Raw genomic sequence first — 20,461 nt, 5'->3', positions numbered from 1 at the left:
TGATTTTGGTCAAGGATTTGGTGGTAACAAATAAATAAGTGAATAGTTTGTCAGATGATCGAACAAGACTTCCGTTCGAGTTCACAAACATTCGCAGCAAAGTGGCCACTCCAAAACGAAGGTTCTCGTTTTCGTCCTTTGACGCCATAAGATAGAGAGTCTACTTACCCTTCTTCCTTCTGTTTATCTCTCCCTTCAAAGGTTTCTGCAGTAGAAAAGTAAAAAGTTAAAGTTAAGTTAAAGTAGAGTTAAAAAGCTGTATAAATCTAGTCGTCTGAAGAAATAAGCTTAATCGTTTCAATGTTAAAATTATTTCTTGTTTGTTAATATAATGATTATGTAATCCATGTATTTGTGAATCAAAGGAATTTAGATTTAAATTCAATTCAAATCAAATTCAATATAAATTTAAATTTTAAGAAGTAATTTCATACTAATGCCTATCTAATTGGGTGTATGAACATCGTAAAACACGCTTCATGAGGATGTCATTTATATTTTTATATTTTATTTATTTTTTGTAAATTATGAAAGAGAAACGTGCGGCATTGGCGGGACGTGAATTACGATTTTACTTTTTTACTTGTAATTCAAGCTGTCTCAGAAAGTAACCACCGTCTTATTATGGGGCGCATAACTGTCGCGTGCGACGGACAGGAAGTGAGCCGTAAAACCTATTTGTCGGCTTCTCCATGTACACTTTCCCGTGCTTAGCCGTACCTCTTTCCTCCGTTCAAAGCTTCTAGCACTTACATCCTCTCCAGATTACAGATTTCCGTAGATTTACATAAAATATTTATGAAAATATTTATAAAAAACAATGATGAATTATAAGAAGCTAATTGATCGAAATAGAGACCTATGAGAATTTATTACAATTTGTATACTTGAATTTTATAAAAGAATATAAAAATGCTTTATTATTATTTTAACGTCATATTTATATTTTCAATCTGGATGAACATGTGTTTCTTGCTTTTATTTACCAAATTTCTTTTTAGGAATATAAATTCCTTTTAGGATAATGACGATTGAGCCTAATTAGGTATTTAGGATTAAAAGGAAAACGATGAATAGAGCGTTAAGTCTACCTAATCGCTGAAGAGAAAACGGTTGAATACCGAAAGGACGTAAAATTCTCAGAGACCCCCTGCTGACGAAACTTGAAACTGATCTGCTAGTAGGCGTGAAACTTTATTACTGAAAAGAAATTACAGTATTTCTCATGGAGATACTATCGTTTACTTAATTCCCCAGATGATGAGCACCAGTTAAGATTGATATACATGTAATTAAATTATGAAGTACATCCTAATAGATTAAATATTTTAATATTTTATATTCAAGAAATATCAAGTATCGTATAAATATACGAGCACTGTTTTGTGAAAGGAAAATGTTAAATAAATTTCGCGTTTATCTTTTAAAGGAAAGAAATGCACGAAGAAAACTTGTAACATCTGTTGGTTTGCAAGAAAACATTTCGTTGCTAGATAAACTGTAGTTCTCAGCAGAACGAATTTCTGTCCCTTTTCGAAAACAGCTGCATCTCTTTACCGATGTATTCTCTGGCTTTCTTTATTAAGAATTTTTTCCCTATTTTAAATATTATATACAGTTAAAGTTTTGAGTACCCTTTTGAAAATTTCCTGCAGAAATTTCTCTGAAACTTCAAAGGACTCATCTAAAAGTTCTTCTCAAATTCAAATAAAAAAAGAAATTAATAAGAAGAGAAATAATAAAATATCGAATGACATCATTCACTGACCTTCCAGTTTAGAGGACCAGAATTTAATCCTGTTACATGCAATCATCAAATATAATCAATTATATAATACGAGTTAGACTTTTGATTTCATTGAAAAAGGAGCAAGAGAGTAAAGACAAAGAAAATATGTTGATTTATATCCACCGATAGTAAGCGTTCCTAGGAGTCTGACAAGTTGAAGTTCGAATTCGGTGATACTCGAAGCGGTTACGATGACACGATCGAGAGACATTACAATACTGCCATAAAATAGGAGGACTACAGGTAGCCGGAGCTGTCAGGTGAAAGCGCACGCACTTTGTTGTGGGTATCGCTTACAGTTAATCCACAATCCGGAACCCACTACAATGGTGCGATGACCGGCGTCGTAGGCGGTGAGGGGACGCTTTCTATGCTGTAAAGAAAAAAAGCAAAGCGACGACAGAGGCAAGAGCGGTAGTGGAGGAGAAAAAGGGCACATAAGGGAGCGAGAAAAGCGTAGATTTGTATCTCGCGGCTCTCCGTTTCGTTCCGTTCCTCTTTGACCGCCGACGCACCGCGGACGGATTCTTGATTTTATCTTCTCACTACGTCTCGTCGCCGAGACTCGAGAACAAACTATTAACGGCCGTCTGCTCGCCCGGATTCCGTAATTTATGGTGACGATTCCTCCGTTCTCTTGTACCTAACGACTCGGGCGTGCATCGTTCCTTAATGCGATCGTGTGCTAACACAGCGATTCACTCGGAAGTTTCAAATGCGCCGATCGACCGCGTAAATCCGACGCGCGATCTCACGCGGACTCGCGCATGCCGTATGATTTTTTTCTCTTGGGAATCTTAAATGCTTCCTGAACAGAATCGATTGATTACATTTATTTTTTTTTATCGTAAAATGAGAAAACCTTTCTTCGATGATGGACTTGAGTAACAAGGAAGGAAATTTTTGTGTTATTTGTTCATTACTTATTGTACGGTTAATACGCCGATATATCTATGTAGATTAATCGAGTCACACAACAGAAGCCAAACTGATCTACATTGGATATAAACATCTAGAATGATTAAACATTAATTATATCCTGCTACTAAAATTATGAAATTTTATTGAATATGAAATTGATCATTTTGGCATTCGTATAACTTAATAGATAAAAAAGGATCGGATCTACATTTCAAAAAGGACAATATATTTCAAGTAGTTCAATCAAACAGTGAAAAAGATTCATATGGGAACATCTACACGAGAGAAATTTTAATTTAAGTAAGTTTAGATATTTTTTTGTTTTATGATTCTAAACCCTCACTTTGAAAATTAATTTTTGTACAATTCTCTATATTAAATCTCATTTTGTGTACGTTACATTTGACGTTCATTTCGATTCACTAATCTAACACACGATTGTATTGTGGTTGTATATGTATAGATATGTTTCGCAGCCAAGTTGTAGCCAAGTTGGAATTGCATCGACCAATGGGAACAGCGTGGGCGCGGCACTCTTATGGTGGGAAAAGAGCAGTGACCAATGGCAGAGAGAACCGTCGAATGCAGTGATGGATTGCTGCAACGGAGTCGTGTGCAATTCCGAAACGCATCTTCAGTCGTCGCTAAGCTTCAATGCGGAGGACTTGGCTTAAATAGATATTTGTACGAGTTGTTGTGTTTTGGTGACATCGTGCGGTTAAATGATATACGTTCATCGATCGAAAAATGAATTCGATGATAACTATGCCAATGGAATTGCAGCTACAACTGATACAACATCAACAGATGCTCTTCCGTCAACAGCAGCTAGCTCTTCGACGACATAGACCAGGTTAGCGAAAATATTTTTATTTTCATAATTTTATGTTGCGACAAATGCAGGTTGATATAGATATTTCTAACTGTATGAATTGTGTCAATTTTGCTTCGATATTAGAAATTTCGTATTAAAATTTGACATTTGATGTTGATCGAATCTTTATTATGTAGTAGTTATGTATGTACTTCTTTGAGGCTGATTAAACTTTTATCACTGTACTTTTTAAGAATGTAATCTTCAGTACCGTTTGATCTCGAATTGTAAAAAGAGTATTATCTCACAATCCTATTTGTATTGTAATGTTTGTATATCTTGTTTGATTTTTTTCTAACTTTTATGAGTCGTATGTAAAGCCAACAAATTCTGGTTGTCATTTTTGACCGATTATTTCTGATATTTTCGTTAATCATTCCCCGAAAAGTCTCTCCATTTATGTTATCGTCGAAATCTTATTTTAACGTCGATGTTCTAACCAGTATAAATAAAAAAGATATTCATTCCACACATTAATGTCTACGGACATTCTCATAACAATACTAACGACCAAAAATCAATTCCGACGTCAGAAGTAATTCTAACCGTAAATTCAAAAAATTCTTTCTCTTGCCCCCATCCAATCTCGAGACCGACCTCCTATGTCAATCTCTCCAATTCATCCAATTAAAGTCGCGCGGAATGCAGTCGCGAACCGCTTAAACATCTCGATTTCCATCGTTCACCTTCGTATATAATAGCGAATTTTTCAATTTCGTTGTTTCTCACGTGTCGAGAAATGGGGACGAATACCTTGTGCGAAGAGGGTGTGTATAATACGCGTCAAGTTATCCGCGGAGGCGACATAGATCCGCGGGAGTTCCTCTAGGGGCCAAGATGAAAGGCGCCGACTTTCGGTCGAGCGAACAATCGTTATCTGTGCTATACAACGGCTCGGTACCGATGTCCTCTCGGTAGGAAGAGAAAGAAGATGAGCCGATGCCCGCAATTATCCTGGCCGGGTCTAATGCCTCGACCGCAGAACCGCGAGACAAGTGCAGGGTGAATCGCTCATGCGGCCAAACGGCGACGCTTCTATAGATCCACTTGGAAAAGGTGTTCTTCCTGGCATTCGAGTTACCTCATCCGCGCAATTTCTTGTCCCTCTCTCACTAGTCCAGTATCTAGGTGGACAAGATTGCAAGGATAATGATTTTGTTGAAGATTCTACTGTTTTTCCCCCCCCTTTTTTTTTTGTTCCTTACCGCCCCTTCTTTTTGCGTGAACGGTTCGTTTTGCGTTTTTTACTACGAAAATATCGTCCTTCTTTTGGTCTGTCCGTAATAACGTTGTTTTGGTTATTTGTTTTTTTTTTTGTCTCTTACGAGAGTCATGGTCCCGTAGATTCATGGGAATTCTGGTTGAGAAAGCCGACGAACCTTGAAGGACCCGATTCTTGCCGATTTACAGTAGAGGTAGTTTGAGTTTGTTGTTAATTTTATTTTTGATCGACGATGTCTGAATTATGAAGATACTCATAGATATACGTTATGAAAAATGTACCGAGAGTTCAATATGATTTATTTAGGAAACGAGGGTTGAGAAAATGGAAAGGGAAATCAAGATTTGAGAAGATTGATAAATCCAGACTGAATTCAATAAATTAATAAAAGCTTTATTTGGATGTCTTTTAGAGGATATACCGAATCCAAACATGTGGACGTTACCGTGTTTAGGTGGAGGACCTCCTCTGCCTTCGGAAGTGAAGATTGAATTGCAAAATCGGCAATTGTGGCAGCAATTCCACGCCGAAACCACAGAGATGGTGATTACGAAGGGAGGCCGGTGAGTGTACAGACTATGATTTTCAATAATTATACGTTTAATAATTTAATATTAGCGTACCAAATATTGGTATAAATATGGTAAAAATTAATAATTATTCGAAAGTGGAAATGAGGATATAACAACATTTTTTTCTTTTCTTGACATATATTACTGAAACTTTTTACCTTGGATTCCATTGGGGTTGAAATGGCCCGTCAGGCGCCATGTGACCACACCTTCCGTCGCTGTCGAAACCTTTACCGTCTCCACCTGAAAAAAATGTGACCTATCCTCCGATTGTTTCCATAGTCATCACAGTTTCCATTTACTAACAAACATTTTCTTGTTGGATTTTACTTCACTTTGTAAGCCGTATGCTGTTTAGGGACTTAAAAATGCTTTTATTTCAACTTTCCGTCTATGATTCACACTTGATTTTTCTTTTGTCTGCTTTGTCGAGAGATAAAAAGACTATTACGCACTAATAAAAAAATATGCAGTATTATATGGATAAAAACTTGTTTGAAATTAAAAATCTAGATTTTTATACTTTGAGATTTCATCAGATTCAATCTTGATAAGATCTCAAAGTTTTTACGATGAGTCAAATTGTTCGAATGCAGTTCTCGTACTATACGCATAGTATCGGTTAGAATAGGGAAGTGGACGCTTTTAAGGAGGAACGCTTCTAAGCGACGACAGACCGATTAGTTTCACGGAAGGTAGTCAGGAAAGGTTGTGAAAGTAAGATTGTGATGACGTGTCCATGTTTATCAATGACACCGATCTCCGAATCGTTCTACGAAGGTAGATTTTGCGAGAAAAGTCGTATAAACCGGACGGATGTAGGACGAATCACATTTCCGGCCGTTCTATGGCGGAAATGATCGAGCTACCAGTCACTCCTTTTCAGATACTCAGGCGTATCTATGATAAGATTACTAGGAATATTGCGTTGTCTCTCGCGCTAGATATTTCGCTGATGTCAGCCAGATGGCTTCGTTTCGTGAACGTGGAAATAAAAGGGGAGGGAAACGCCAACGTGATGTGAATGCGACAAGATTCTTCAAATATTTCGTAACATTCGGTTATCTGGAATACCTATATGTTACGAAATGCAAATAAACTTTTCTCGGCTTGTGTATGCGTACGAAATTCATTTTAAAGTTTTAGCGAATAACTTTGACGTCGAAGATTATTTGGAGAAATTTTTTTTATTAAAATTCCGTAACCAATTTTTCCGTCTATCCTATTGCAACTTTGTATGGACCAACTATTAATCCTCTAGAAGTGTAACGGATTCAAATCTCCAATTTTGAAACAACATTTATGAATATGAATTCTTATCCGAATTTTAATTTGAACTATTCGAGTTCTACAATAAGAAAAATTAGTGATCATCAACTTTTGTTCCTCGACAGGCTTAAATAAATGAAGTTTTATTGTACATCCTCCATGACGAATAAAAATATCTTGCGCTAATCGAAGCAGGGATGTTGTTTAAAAATTCGTATTTTCGATTCTGTCCTCTATCGCAAAAAGTAGTACTCCATGGATAAACAAAATAAAAGAAATGACTGGTCACAAGACGATCCGTGGGCGGTCGGGATTTTACAATAGTTACAAAGGTGTTTGTCCGTCCTCATATCCGTGCCTTCCGGTCCCCAGCTACGATTCTTGCTTAGCGAGAACACCACGTGCCAACCACGTGCACTCCGTTACAGACCTCGTATGCACCAATCAGTATTCCGTGACACGATCGACTCGTTTGTTCTCCTCGTTCCCTTCTAGCGTCTTCGATTCGTTTTGTTCTCCACGATCAGTTATCCTCCTCTTCTTCTGACTACCACCTTGGCCTCTTGCTGTTAGCGTCCTTGCGTCAAAACCGATGAATAGGTTCACGGAGAAAACGTGCGTTCCAGAAGTAATCCCGAAGTTCGGCTCGTTTTCTCTACTTCTTCCTATTCTTCTCCTTTTCCCTTGCAACAAGGGTCTGCTCTTCTAAAGCGGAGATAATTAATTTCACGTTTTGCCGTAATTCGCCTGTTACTGATCCGCTACGAGTATCTTTATGGGCTTACGAGTTTATGGTAGTTGCCGGGGTTAGAAGAAAAGCTGACCGAAATTAATGCTAAAGAAACGTCTTATGTATGATCTTGAGAAAAAGTATATTGAATATTTTGGAAAATTCGTGCCAATTTCTAAGTAGGACATCGTGAATCTTTACATTTTTCTGAATTAAAGAATAGGAGTTCAGTTGAGATTTGTTTGTCCCAATGAACGTTGTAGCGAATACTATCCTTTGAGTATTTTATGTATTTAAATCTATGAAATTTAAAAATGTATATAAAATAACCAAAGCATGCTTATAATACAATATTAAGTGAATGAAAGAAATCTGCTAATATTTTTTAAAGTCCTTCTCATATTTTTATCAATGTTGCGCGATTTAAAGAAACTGAATCAATAACGTAGGTGAAGGTATATTTATAATTCGAGCTGCCGTTCGGCTATAAAGCCTAACGAAGTTCAAATTGTACCACGTGACTTTCGATTCATCTAATCTACGAGATGAAAGAAAAGCGGGGCGCGTGCTACCGTTCTGCACTCGTTGTTGTATCGCGCTATTAACAGCATTATCTGGTTGTTCGATAATGTCGAGAGGCTTTTTAAAAGGACCAGACGTTCGAATCATTGGCGCACGGGTATTCCAGCAGACGTCGCGACGGTGTAATCCTCCACTTATAAGGGCGCCACTTTTAGTGGATTCAACGACACTGAGCATGGCGTCGATCTTGAGAATATATCATTTCAACTTGAAATCAATCGACGAATAATTGTTTAATAATAATAAATTTGGCGATAGAAAATTGAAAATACCAGTGAGATGATTCATTGAGATTCCCTTATTATAACTATGCATTTATAGTTTTGTATTGCTCGCTATACGTTTTTATACGATCTCTCTTTTAAGCCTTCAATATGTCACAAATGTAACGGATTAAGTAGTAATTTCGAAAATGGGTACAAGTTGAATTTCCCACTACTAATTGCGTCCATTAGTTCAGATACGTATCTCCCGTAGCTTTAACTTTGAAGTACTAAACAATGAAGTACCATTGTAATCGAAGGTTAAAATGAACCTTTCACAAGTTTAATATACTTTTGTTCACCTGCGCAATATTGACTGCTAAAGGTAGTTAAAAAATTGTTAAATTTCTTTGATAATTTTGTAGAGAAAATGGAAGAGAAATAATTATAATATAAATATATTCATAATATATGTGTTCATAATATAAAATCATACAATCATAAAGTTCGGTAGAAGCGAATAAAAGAAATGTGCGAACAAAGGAACGGCTCAAAAACTGCAATTAGGTATGCAAGCGGCCCAAATCACCGCAGATTGAGTTTCGGTGGTTTACTCATGGGATTATCCGCGAGTTTGAAATGTTTACACGAGGGAGAAAATTTGCAGTTGGGATCGAAAGATAGTGGTCGTGATGTTTTAAAAAGTCGCAGGAAGTAACAGCAGTTCGAGTCGTTGGTTCGGCGACGCCCATTCGTCGTCGGCACGTTAATGACCGAGAATATTCTGTCCCTTCGTTCTCCTGTGGTTTACTTATGTTACCTGTGTGCAAAAAGCTTATCGTGAACAATGTTGAAAAGTTAAACTCCATGCCTCCCAAAGCACTTATAGTGCCGATGAAACAACTTCACGGCTATTATTTAGTTCGAAGTCTTGGTCTTTTATTTGGAGTTCATTTAGGCGATGTCCGAAATGTGAGTGAATCTTAATGTGCTTTTTGAGTGACAATGTCACGATGTGGGTTATTTAGGTTGATAATAAGTTAGATTTATACACCTATTTACGTTTAATTAATAATCCTTCGTCATTCTAATTCTTAACCCTTTGCACTCGAGAGGCGACTTTTAGTCACCACGGCATTCCGTGCTGCAACTCCAGTGGCGAGCGAGAGGCGATAGTCCCTGTTTATGCTAGATTTCGACATCTCCAATTGATGAGAGTGCAATACTGATTCGTAAATTGGTTCCTTAGCTCTTCTTTATTAGGAAGTGTAAAGTGTTAGATTTTAAAATGGAGATAAAATATTTAATCCCATATCCCTCCGAAACTATGGTTCAACTATGGTATTGAAACAACGTCTCCAACGTTAGTTCGGATTCGATGATCATGCCAAAAGTATTATAGTTTAGAAACCTTAAAAAAGTGGTTTTCGGAAATGAAATTAGCTTAAATGAAGATGAACTTGATTTTGAACTGTTGAAAAATGAGATTAATTATATTAAGAATGCATCTTGCTGAATGATTTATAAGTTATCATACAAAAAATACAGAAATTAATATTACAAAATCATATTTTCAAAGATGTAAATATAGATAAATTATTAGAATATAATATTTTTGTAAGTAAATTTGTATATGAAATTATTTTACACTAGCTGTAAGACACGCGTCACGTATACGCTAAATCATCCGGAGTAGCTGCTACGCCCGGCCGAAAAAGCCCTCGAGTGCAAAGGTTTAATAGTCATTTTAATGAACGATAATTTTTTGAGAAATCCAAATTCGTTAGACAAAATTATTAAAGCGAATCCTTTGTGGTTTCATTACAGGCGAATGTTCCCGTCGATTCAGTTGGCAATTACGGGATTAGAGCCTCGTGCTCGTTATTGCGTTCTTCTCGAAGTGGAGCCGGCGTCCGATCGTCGGCACAAGTACGTCGGCAGCGGTGGCGGATTGGAGAAAACTTGTGGGAATGTAAGAGGATGGACGTCGGCTGGTCCAGCCGAACCTCAACCACGAATAGATCGAAGAATTTACTTGCATCCGGATAGTCCGGCAACCGGTACGCACTGGATGCAGCATTCGCTTAAGTTCGACAAACTAAAGCTGACTAACAATGCTGTTGATCCCAGAAATAATGTGAGTACCATTTTTATCTATTAATTATAACAATTTATTATAATTAAACGAAACTTTAAGTAGTATCTACATACTTACGAGAAATGAATATGAATTCATTCATTATGTCATTGATTTCAAAAATATTTGTTGACTAGAAGTCAGAGAAATTAATTATTGGATGTGTTGATGTATTCTCCGACTCTTTGCTTTTTGAATAAAAAGAATGTCTTTTGAGAAAAGGCTTGACGGAAGTCCGGGAAAGGAAACCGAATGGTAGCGGCATTCCATTTATCTAGATGTCCCGTGTTTGGACAGGCCAGCGTGTCCTTAAATGTTTCTTCTTTTTCTTTCTTTCCGCGTCTCTGGTTTCGACTTTTGCCTACGGCTTGCCTCGTTGCTCGAACCGCATGCGGGAGGTCGCCACACACGGATCCACCCTCTTAGCTACTCGTTTCACTTCCGATTAGGGCCCACTGGAAAAAAAGGCAACCTCTAGTTAAAGAATTCCGAGCATACTTCGTTTACCGTCAATTAGCTCCTAACTTTTTGTCCACGGATCGTTCTTTCGATATTTATTTCTCTTTAATAACACGCGATAATATTTCTGCTATCCTTTATATGTATTTATAAAGAACAAAAGGAGAAATATATTAATATTATTCTATCATATATCTTTCCTCAGTTATCTTTTCTGTTGCGATATTTTATTGCTAATACTTGCACTTCAAATATTTCAAATTTATCGACTTCTCTTTTTATTCTCACTTCGTTTACTCTGTCAAATCTGTCTATCGATACAAAATATTAACATTCTACAGATCTACATGCAGTTAAATGTACATCGTCCATCTTTTTCTTCTTCGGCCTGAGTCAAATTATATCCCTTTCCTAATGCATTAGGTCAGCTAAATAACAGGGGTCTCTGTTAACCAGGTAAGATGATCAAACTAGGTTCCTGACTAGTTTCCGCACGGAAGCCAGGATCGGGATTAGAATCTCGAAGGGAAAAAGGAAGACGTTGCATACACTTACCTTCTAGAGATTTAAGCTACTCAAAACGGTGCCGGGTACGTTGGTTTCGGTCGTTGTCCGTGAAGAACGAAGATTAACACGCTCCACGACTCCCTGTAATCGATATACTTCCCTTTCTCTCGCCAAGAGGGTTTGTTTATGCCTGAACAGAACGAATCTTGGCAGCTGGCACATCCATGGCGCCCCTTGTCATTTCTTTCAATTTTTCACCAATATCCCAGAAATTATTTCTGCGGATCTGCATCGCTTTCAGTACCTGAGGAGCGATTATTAAAACGAAGAGGTTTCTCTTGCACGCGGACTTTCTTTGACGAACGGCTAGTTTTTGAAGATTCCGTCATGAATTCATTAACATTTTTGTGTCGTTTCGCTTTGCGTATTTGATACTCTGTATGCAGCATGGAGATATTTTATTTTGTTAAAATTATTTTAAACTTTGCTTCATTGCAAAGAATTTTGTATTAGAAGAAGGTGAATAGGTTAAATCCAGTGATCGGTGTAGCTTGGAAATTAAGAAACGAAGGAGCTATGATAATAGGGTTAGGGGGATACAATGAAGTAACGCTAGAGTAATCGAAGTGCTATTATGCAGCTTTGTGGTTCATGGATAGGTCGAGTGCGTGTGATTCCGAGAAGGTTGAAGGGCCAGTCTGGTTTTCAAGAATCGCGTCTGTCCCCACCGTCGTCGGCATCCTTAGCAAGGCGCCAACTTATCTCGTCGAAGCGGCGCCCTTTTAGCCGATTCTTCAAACTAATTACGAATTTAATAAAATTCTCTCCGCTGTAAACTGGTCGAATGAAGGGAATCCCTTCTTCTTTACGACAAAAAAAAAAATGGGAATCTCCACTAGCGTTTGCGTTGTTCTTGCTATACAATAATCGCAGAATGTATCGAGTGTATCAAATAAACGATGTGTCATTTATTTTGAATTAATAAACAATACAATATCATTTCTATGTTGCCAGATTTTTAAACAATTGAAACACAATTTGTTGAGTAAGTATACTCTTGTTTCCAGATTGTTCTGACATCCATGCATAAGTATATTCCGCGGATATGGATAATTCGTTCCGATGACGCAACTAGATTGAGCGATCTATACTCTCATCCAGCATCAGCGTTCAAGTTCAATGAAACACAGTTCATCGCTGTAACCGCCTATCAAGTAAAATATTCATATAAACTTATTTATAATTCCAATACACAGTAGTTTCAATAATTTTACATAAAATCGTATGTATATACATATCTGCGTATATCAATCTAATGTAATTTTTCTAGAAACCTTTTCGTACCTTTCTGTTTTTAGAACGAGAACATCACAAAACTAAAGATCAACAACAATCCCTTCGCGAAGGGATTTCGAGACTGTGGTCAATCACGTTGCAAGAGGAAATTCCAGTCGGAGGCAGAAAGATTGAACCGCCTGGATGACGATGATGAGAATATGTCTTTAGAATCAGAATCAAATAAACCATCGAATCATCCGGATATCGCCAATCAGAGACCAAAAACAGCCTCCAGTGAAACAGGAAGTTTAGATGACAGCGGTGTTAGTAGCTGCGGAGGAATAAGTCCACCTCTTCCCCCAACTATTCATCGAAATTCATCACTTAGAAATGCCGATCGCGATACACAGCCAAGATTACACAGACCATGGGTCGATTCTTCTCCGCAATACTCGTCTTCTATGGTAACCACATCGTCCTTGTGTTCATCGCCTGGACTCAACGATTTAAATTTCTCCGCGTATTATCTTCGACTGTTTTACCCATCTTTGGCGGTGCATTCAGATTTTGCGAAATTGCCCTATCAATCGATGGAGCAATTTTCGAAATATCATTAGGAAAGAGATTACTGATTTGTTCGGTGCGTAGAATAATTTTTCGGTTGTGTGAAACAAAATGATAAAGGATTATCCATTCGAAGCATGGACGGATGAACCAAAGATTTTGTTAAATGTAGAAAGAAAACTCCAATATGGAAAGGAAAATTCCAACTTGTGTAATTTCATTAGGTATAATATCAGATCGGAATTTGGAATTCCTTGAAGACATAAAAAAGATCTACATTTCTGATAGAAGTATAGATTGCTAAAAAAATTGTAATGTCTTTCTGAGATGTAAATAGCAAGGTATACTTAAATTTCCATTTATTTTTATATTCTCGTTAAATTCTTGATAAAGGACCAAAGATATCTTAAATAAATTTTTGACGCTAAAGATTTCCTTGTGCTTGTGATACATCGATTAAATGAATTTTTTTTATAAAGAATAAACAAACAAGGCAGTCTTTACAACAGAAAATTAGATGAATTTTTTCGAACATCAATATAATTCAAGATCTACGCTTTTCGAATAAGGTTAAGTGCTAGAAGTAGGTGCCTAACATCGTGAACATCGCGCTATTGTAAATAAGTACAATCTAGTGCCTTACAAAATACAATTACTATAAGATATAAAAGATATACATGGTTCCTTAATATGCTCCAAATGCGAGGGGCAAATGAAGTTTGCTAGTATTACAAATGCTATATTTATATATGTAATTGTTAATTAACCAAATCCGTGTATATTATGTAATTTTATCTATAAATTTTGTACACTGCGAGCGTTGAAATACCAAAATATTTTTGTCAATAATGTCGTTACTTAAGATACATAGTTTAAGGTTGATCAATGATTTTTTTTACTGTGCATTCAACTTATAGCTATAATAAATTGCCATTTACACAAGATGTTACATTTCCTTATTATTCGTTCTTTATCCTACGTTTATTTTCCTAACTTTTAAAAATTATTACGATCTCAAACAGAATACTTCATCAACAATAATATAATAACCAATTACGGCCAACTATTTTGTAAGTGAAAATTACTTTAATAAATATTCTATCGTATTTGATTAAATTTTTATTTCAAATATATTGTAGCTCTTTCGTGCACTTCCGCGGAAAGAAAGAAGAAAATGCTTATTTACAATTCATAGAATTAAATTGAACATTTCGTGTAAAACAAGATGGCCTTGTAAAAGACAATATTCTTTGATGTGACCAGACACGGAAGTTTCTGGATAGAAAGACATCTTGATAGCCGATTAGGCAAATCTCGGGGAAACCGCTATTCTCAAGAGGAAGTATCTGTAGAGACATGAGTTCTTATTGTCGAGAATCGTGTCGCGCCTACGTGTCGCCTTTCCAAGGATCCCGGCATCTTCTGGTATCGATGTCTCCCGAAACACTTTTGTACCAGCAAGTCGCCGGTTCGTCGGCTACTCGACGATGTCTGGATTTGTCGAGCTTCCGTACCACGATACGTCTCCTCTTAATGCGCCCTTTTTTTTCTTTCTTTCGAGTTTCCCAGCGAAATTGCTTGTGCATTGTATAAAGACTCCAACAGGCTCTTGTGCATTGGTCGAATCGTGAGAATGTCAAGCATTTAGCCATTGCGATGACGGAAAGAAGACCAAAAGTCGGAGTTTAGAAGCACAAAATCAGCAGATTTCTTAAGTTTTCTAACGATATAGTATGTTACAATACGCAATTTCAAGCAGATATGTTTTCTTATGGCAACTGATTTGTGGAAGAATAGGGAAATGTTTGGTCCTGCTTTTTTATTCACTTCTTATATACGTATGTTATATTACATATTATACAATATCGTTCAGTGTGAATTATTCTAACATTGATTTCCTAGGAAGAAACATTATATACGTGTGCTGATTTAGTTGTACTTTGTTATAATATCCATTTGATTTAAACATCATATTTTTTCTCTTCTTCCATTTGATGTGATCAATGAAATCTTCAATTTCACACTTCAGTGTTTTAATTGAAGATCTCAGGCGAAATATGTAAATGACAAAATCTTGAATAAATATTCTTTCCACCTGGCTCTTTAGTTTAACTAAATCTATATTCGAAATTCCAACACAAATATCCGAATTTTTAAAATAATGATTTAAAACTAAGTAGTAAGAAAATAAAGATATCTTAATCTTCGAATAACGAAATATTTGTTTCCTAATTAGATTTACAAATATCTTTAAGAAACTACCACATCCCTTCCACTATTGTACTTAGGGTATTAAATAAAATGGAACGTAACTTTTCGCTGTGAAACGACTGATCGTTGCTCGAACGTGCAAATCATCGGAACAAGCGATTGCACACCGGCGTTCCGCGAGGACAGATCGAAAAAAAGACGGTTGTCCGTTCGCTGGACATTGTCATGAATACATTTATAGAGGTTCAGTGGAGCGGTTAACGGGATTGATAGGTCGGTAGATCACGGACGCAAGATTTTTCCGGACGGTACGTACCGCGTTTGAATACGCAATCACATTCCGGAATCGGACTACACGCGTCGCGATACCGTACGAAGATCTACTTGTCCTCAAACACCTGTATGCTTCATCGATTAAATAACGTGGTACCTGTACGATTTAGACACCATTTACACTTGCCCTGCGATATGAATTAATTTAAGGCAATCGACATGTTTTACACCATATACTTGCATATGTGGTTCAACCACTTTCCATTTCTTTAAAAATACTACATACAAGGTTTGCCGTATGGAATGTTGTTTCTTGTAACTGAACTCGATGTTTATAATGCAATTCCCTATCTTTTCGTTTAGTTTGTTGAATAAAAACAGATTAAAAAATTTTATGCGAAGCTTTTTTTTGACCTACTGATCGGATTATTTCTTAACCAGAATTTTCTATGATCATGGAATTTAAAGTTAATAAAGACGGATTAATCCTAAGTAGATCGGTTATAGTTTTTGCAATATTAGTTTTAATATAATCTATTTTTAAGGGAGGTAAAATGACATGTAAAAAGATAATAGATCTCTAAGTAAAGAAATTACTTTGTCTACGAGATTGAGGATTCGAGTGGAGAATTATATCGTCTAACAGGTTGACAGCTTCGTACTATCTAAAGAATACTGGTATGCTTATCAACTTCTGTACAAATAAGAAAATATTAGACAATAATTCTACTTCTTTAATGATCATCAATACTACCATTAATTCTTTGCTTAATATAAAATTCCGTTTCATTTTACGTTACTTATTTCGCGTTTTACGTACAGTCTTGTATGTTCTATCCTTCCTATGTGTTCCAACGATTTTCTTGTCACTAAAACGTGACAAGTTTGTCCTCGGGTATACAGCATCTCTCGTCGCCACGTCCGTTACTATATTTAGGACAATAGGGAGGATATTTGTTGGTGAAGCAAAAAGAGCCCCTAGTGCCGACCGGTGTATGTTGGCCCATGGCCACATACTCACCGGCTCTGAGAGTGATTCTTGGTCCGGAAGGGCATCGTCTTGAGCATGGCTCAGCCATCGATTCCTGGCCGACGTTGTCGATACTCTGCGCCATGTAACAGACGACCCAGACGTGGCTGCATAGTTGATAATTCGGCTTGTTCTCGCAGTACGGCTGCACTTTGCCACCGTTCACGCAGAAATCCACGTGTCCCATGCGACCACCCTCTCCATAATATCCCGCATTTGTGTGAATCACTTGGACAAAATCTGCGTCCCCACTATCCAGACGATTTACATATCCAGGACGCAGAAGAGGTCTTGCTGGGTCCAGACCGATTATTCGGTGCATCCTGAACAACAGAAAGTTTGCCATGATCCCACAGATGTGCGCTCCCAACGAGTGTCCCACGCAGGTTGTTCTCGAGATAGGTAAACCTAGGTTTCGTAATGTGGTCAAAGTGCCGGCGAGGCAACGTGCTACTGGACGAAGGTTCGATACAGCCGCTGGGTAACAGGGTGGCGCACACAAAGCACCCCAGTCAACCAGGAATACGTTGTAGCTTCCGTTTCGAAGGTAGGCGTCACGTAGGACGGATATGGGAAGGGTGTCGTCACCGCCTGAAAAGAGAAACAAAGAATTTAAAAAATTTTATTTTTTCTCATAGGTTTTGAATAGTTTTTCTAGATAACTGATATCAGGTTACAGATAAGACAACGAGTAGAATGTAATTAAGATATTTTTCTATTATAGGAGTTAAGAGATGGTTTCAGTAGCACTTATGTATTACTTTATTCTTGTATCAAATTATAATAAGAAGCAGATTCTAATCAGGACGAGAAAATATTCTTCTATGTAAAATTTAAGAAAAGCTATCGAAAACGTCCATGATAACTTTATTCTAATACCAAAATACATGAAGTGATCCAATCAGAAATATTCTTTTATCCTCTTCAATCTGTGAATGAAGTTTCTTCGAGTTTCCATGACAATCTCATTTTGATATCTAATTACTAATATTTAGATACACATAAAGTTACAACAAACAACAGATAGATTCCAATTCAGTCACTCCAACGAATGTCACTATAACTTTTCTCGTTCCATAGTTTAACACGTCAAATGAAATGAGTTTGAGCAAATATAAAATATTCATGCACCTGCGTATCCGTGTATCAAAAGAACGTTCTCTTTGGTCGGATCATAATCCTGTCGCAGCCAGTCGGATTCTCTAGAGTCGAGTTCTCGTCTTGGTCGATGGAACGTATAAAGGAAAACACGAACATCAGGGTCGGGACAAGAATCTCTATCGTTTCCCCGTCTCCAGACGCAATTTTCTCGATTGTACTGTGCCGCGAGACCATTTTGCAGCGCTTCTTGGATGGGACCGCGCGGTTCTTTCCTCATAATTGAAAGAGCTTCGACCGAGAGCACGGCGAATAGGATGAACGACGATTTTAACGTTGGCACGAGCATCTCGCGATAGTAGTGTTTGCCGTGACCGCGGCGATAGGAGAACTGATCGTATGTACGGTAATTCTTCGAGTGCCGCCTTGTCCTTCGTCGAACTCCCACCTTTTTCACCTATCGATCCTCGTTAGACAATTAGGGGATCCAAGAATAAATGGGAGGGGAGGATAAGTGAGTTTCACGTCTGCGTCATCGATTCTGTAATCGATGATACCTGTAGTATGAGAAACGATAAATAGTTGACGATGTCGGTGTTTCTTGTGTGTTTTGGTGGCATCACTTTCGATACAAAGCTATGTCGTAAAGTTGTGACGAGTATGATAATTTTTGGTGAACCGGATAGAAATTGAGTGGCAAACACGAAACGATAAACGAATGAAGGAACCTGTTTTTTGCGCGTGGCTTACAAGGAAACATGTGTTTGGAGATTATTCTGATCAGGATCTTAGCTAAACAAATTGAAGCTATTTATGATCTTTGAATTCCCTTTCATTTGTCTCCATTTTCATTTTTCGAATAATTGACTACTTTTAAATTATTTAAATATTACTTAAATAGGGATGATCATATTTTTTTTGCAATTCGATTTTTTAGCAATTTTATAATAACAAAAAATAGCGAAACTTAAATATCATAGTAGATTAAGAAACAGCGTGATTCAATTTGGATCGAGCGTATGTTTCACCTTTTGTTCTTTGAAATAGTAAAGTTATCGAGAATCAGGGAAGATGCCTAAGTTAAAGAAAGTTACGAAGTTCACCAGGATGCCTTTAGTAACATTATATTGTTATATTGTATTACGTTATATTATATTACGTTATATTAAATGTTGAGATCAACTGATAGAGGAACGAGTGGATGAATTTGTAATAGAAACATATGTCGAAATAAGTATAAGTACAGGTATAGTATATGCTGATTCATATCCTCACTCTTTCACGGTTACAATACAATAGAATATGATAGCGAGCACGTTCATAGATTTATAGTAAAGGCATTACCAAAAAAGTTAACCTTAATGTGTAACTCTAGCTAAAGGCTACAAAAAACGGTAATAACAATATACTTGTAGCCTTTTTGTTTCTAGACATTGTAATCCAAAATAACATTTACATTCAAGGGCACAATAATTTGAACCTCTGCTTGTTTTTAGCCTTTTGCTTCACTAAATTCTATATCCTTCGTAACAGCGGTGTCCAGGTTAAGGGTATACAAAAGAAAAAGTGTAAAGTATATTTTGAAAAAATTAACCTCAACAATAAACAACGGTATATTATATTACGTAATATAGTATTACGTTATATTCTCTTAAGTTACATTATAATACGAATATTATATTACACTATATACTCTATTACATAATAGTATAGTATATTATATTATCTAATATCATGTTATATTCTATTACTTTATGTTATATTGCGTTATACTAAATCATGTAACATTGTATTACAATGTGTTATGTTACATTATATTGTACTACGTTATATTGTATCACGTTATGTTATACTACAATATACTATATATAACGTTATATGATATTACATTATATTGTATTACAGTGTATTATATTACGTTACATTTTCTTACATTTTATTGTATTACGTTATATTATATTACGTTACATACTATAACGTTATGTTGTATTGTGTTATATTACATTACATCATATAGTATTACGTTATATAGTGTTACGTTTTAACGTTTTAACGTTTTACGGCATATAGTATTGTCACGTTCCGTAACCCGTACGATCCGTAGCATGAAAGTAAAATTGATAATTTCTTTCAAATCAAGGCAATTTAAAACGTTTATTTGAAACCGTGTTTACAGTATTTGAAGTGAAAGACAGTTAAAGCCGCAAAAATATCTATATCTTGCAAAAACTCATCTAACTATGTCTTTATATTTACCTAATTATGTTTCTATAACGATGTTAAGACCATTTAAATTGTAAACAAAGTCGGAAGTTAAACAAATGTTGGAGATCTTCCCAAACAGACTGTCGTCTCCGACAGATATAAATGTAGCGACTCAGAAAAGTCAATGAGAATATTTACCGTTTGTTAATCGAGTGAGAATATTTACCGTTCGTCTATCGAGTAATAATAATTATTATCGTTCGTTTATAGAGTATATTAATTAATTACCGTTCGTTAACTGAATAATTACCATTGTCTATCGAAGAGTTACGAGGCTGTCCGCTTCTTCTGCGAGTAAGTTATACTCGTAAAGGAGCGGACAGAGAGGGAAAGAGTGAAAAACTCTCACCCTTGTAGGGTAACGCGGCGGAGAAGGATGGCGGTCAAGTGGCCCAGAGCCGTGACTAAAAAGGGGGATGGCACCCTCTAGCGCCAAACTTAAGAGTTAGGAACTTTTAGGACTGGCTCGAACAAGAG

At 36.6% G+C, this 20,461-nt stretch overlaps 2 protein-coding genes across 3 annotated transcripts; one reads left to right on the top strand and one right to left on the bottom strand.

Moving 5' to 3' along the window:
- The first annotated feature begins 3,186 nt into the window (after positions 1-3,186).
- LOC100651869 (T-box protein 2) lies at positions 3,187-14,049 on the top strand. Its single transcript, XM_003393674.3, has 5 exons — positions 3,187-3,563; positions 5,219-5,369; positions 9,990-10,299; positions 12,333-12,479; positions 12,624-14,049. The coding sequence occupies exons 1-5, from the start codon at positions 3,458-3,460 to the stop codon at positions 13,158-13,160; spliced, it is 1,251 nt and encodes a 416-aa protein (XP_003393722.1). The 5' UTR covers positions 3,187-3,457; the 3' UTR covers positions 13,161-14,049.
- On the bottom strand, positions 13,452-18,170 carry LOC100651748 (phospholipase A1). 2 transcript variants are annotated; one of them, XM_020867835.2, is made up of 3 exons: positions 17,753-18,170; positions 16,613-17,212; positions 13,452-16,518 (listed from the first exon to the last, which is right to left on the bottom strand). In XM_020867835.2, the coding sequence occupies exons 1-3, from the start codon at positions 18,066-18,068 to the stop codon at positions 16,388-16,390; spliced, it is 1,047 nt and encodes a 348-aa protein (XP_020723494.2). In that variant the 5' UTR covers positions 18,069-18,170; the 3' UTR covers positions 13,452-16,387. The 2 variants fall into 2 exon arrangements, with proteins under 2 accessions (XP_020723494.2, XP_003393721.3); XM_003393673.4 differs by having other exon boundaries at positions 13,452-17,212; positions 17,753-18,168.
- Between the last annotated feature and the right edge of the window lie 2,291 nt (positions 18,171-20,461).

Source organism: Bombus terrestris, chromosome 2 (assembly GCF_910591885.1).
Source record: "Bombus terrestris chromosome 2, iyBomTerr1.2, whole genome shotgun sequence".
Classification (NCBI taxonomy): domain Eukaryota; kingdom Metazoa; phylum Arthropoda; class Insecta; order Hymenoptera; family Apidae; genus Bombus; species Bombus terrestris.
Note: the sequence above shows the minus strand (reverse complement) of the source record. Positions and strands in the feature narration are given on the sequence as shown.

What these genes read in the sequence shown, in the direction of transcription:
- LOC100651869 (XM_003393674.3), top strand. Translation starts at nt 3,458, where the DNA reads ATGAATTCGATGATAACTATGCCAATGGAATTGCAGCTACAACTGATA. An exon ending in TCTTCGACGACATAGACCAG is followed by an intron (nt 3,564 to 5,218) that starts GTTAGCGAAAAT and finishes GATGTCTTTTAG; the next exon opens with AGGATATACCGAATCCAAAC. An exon ending in CTGTTGATCCCAGAAATAAT is followed by an intron (nt 10,300 to 12,332) that starts GTGAGTACCATT and finishes TCTTGTTTCCAG; the next exon opens with ATTGTTCTGACATCCATGCA.
- LOC100651748 (XM_003393673.4), bottom strand. Translation starts at nt 18,068, where the DNA reads ATGCTCGTGCCAACGTTAAAATCGTCGTTCATCCTATTCGCCGTGCTC. An exon ending in TTTGATACACGGATACGCAG is followed by an intron (nt 17,213 to 17,752) that starts GTGCATGAATAT and finishes TTCTCTTTTCAG; the next exon opens with GCGGTGACGACACCCTTCCC.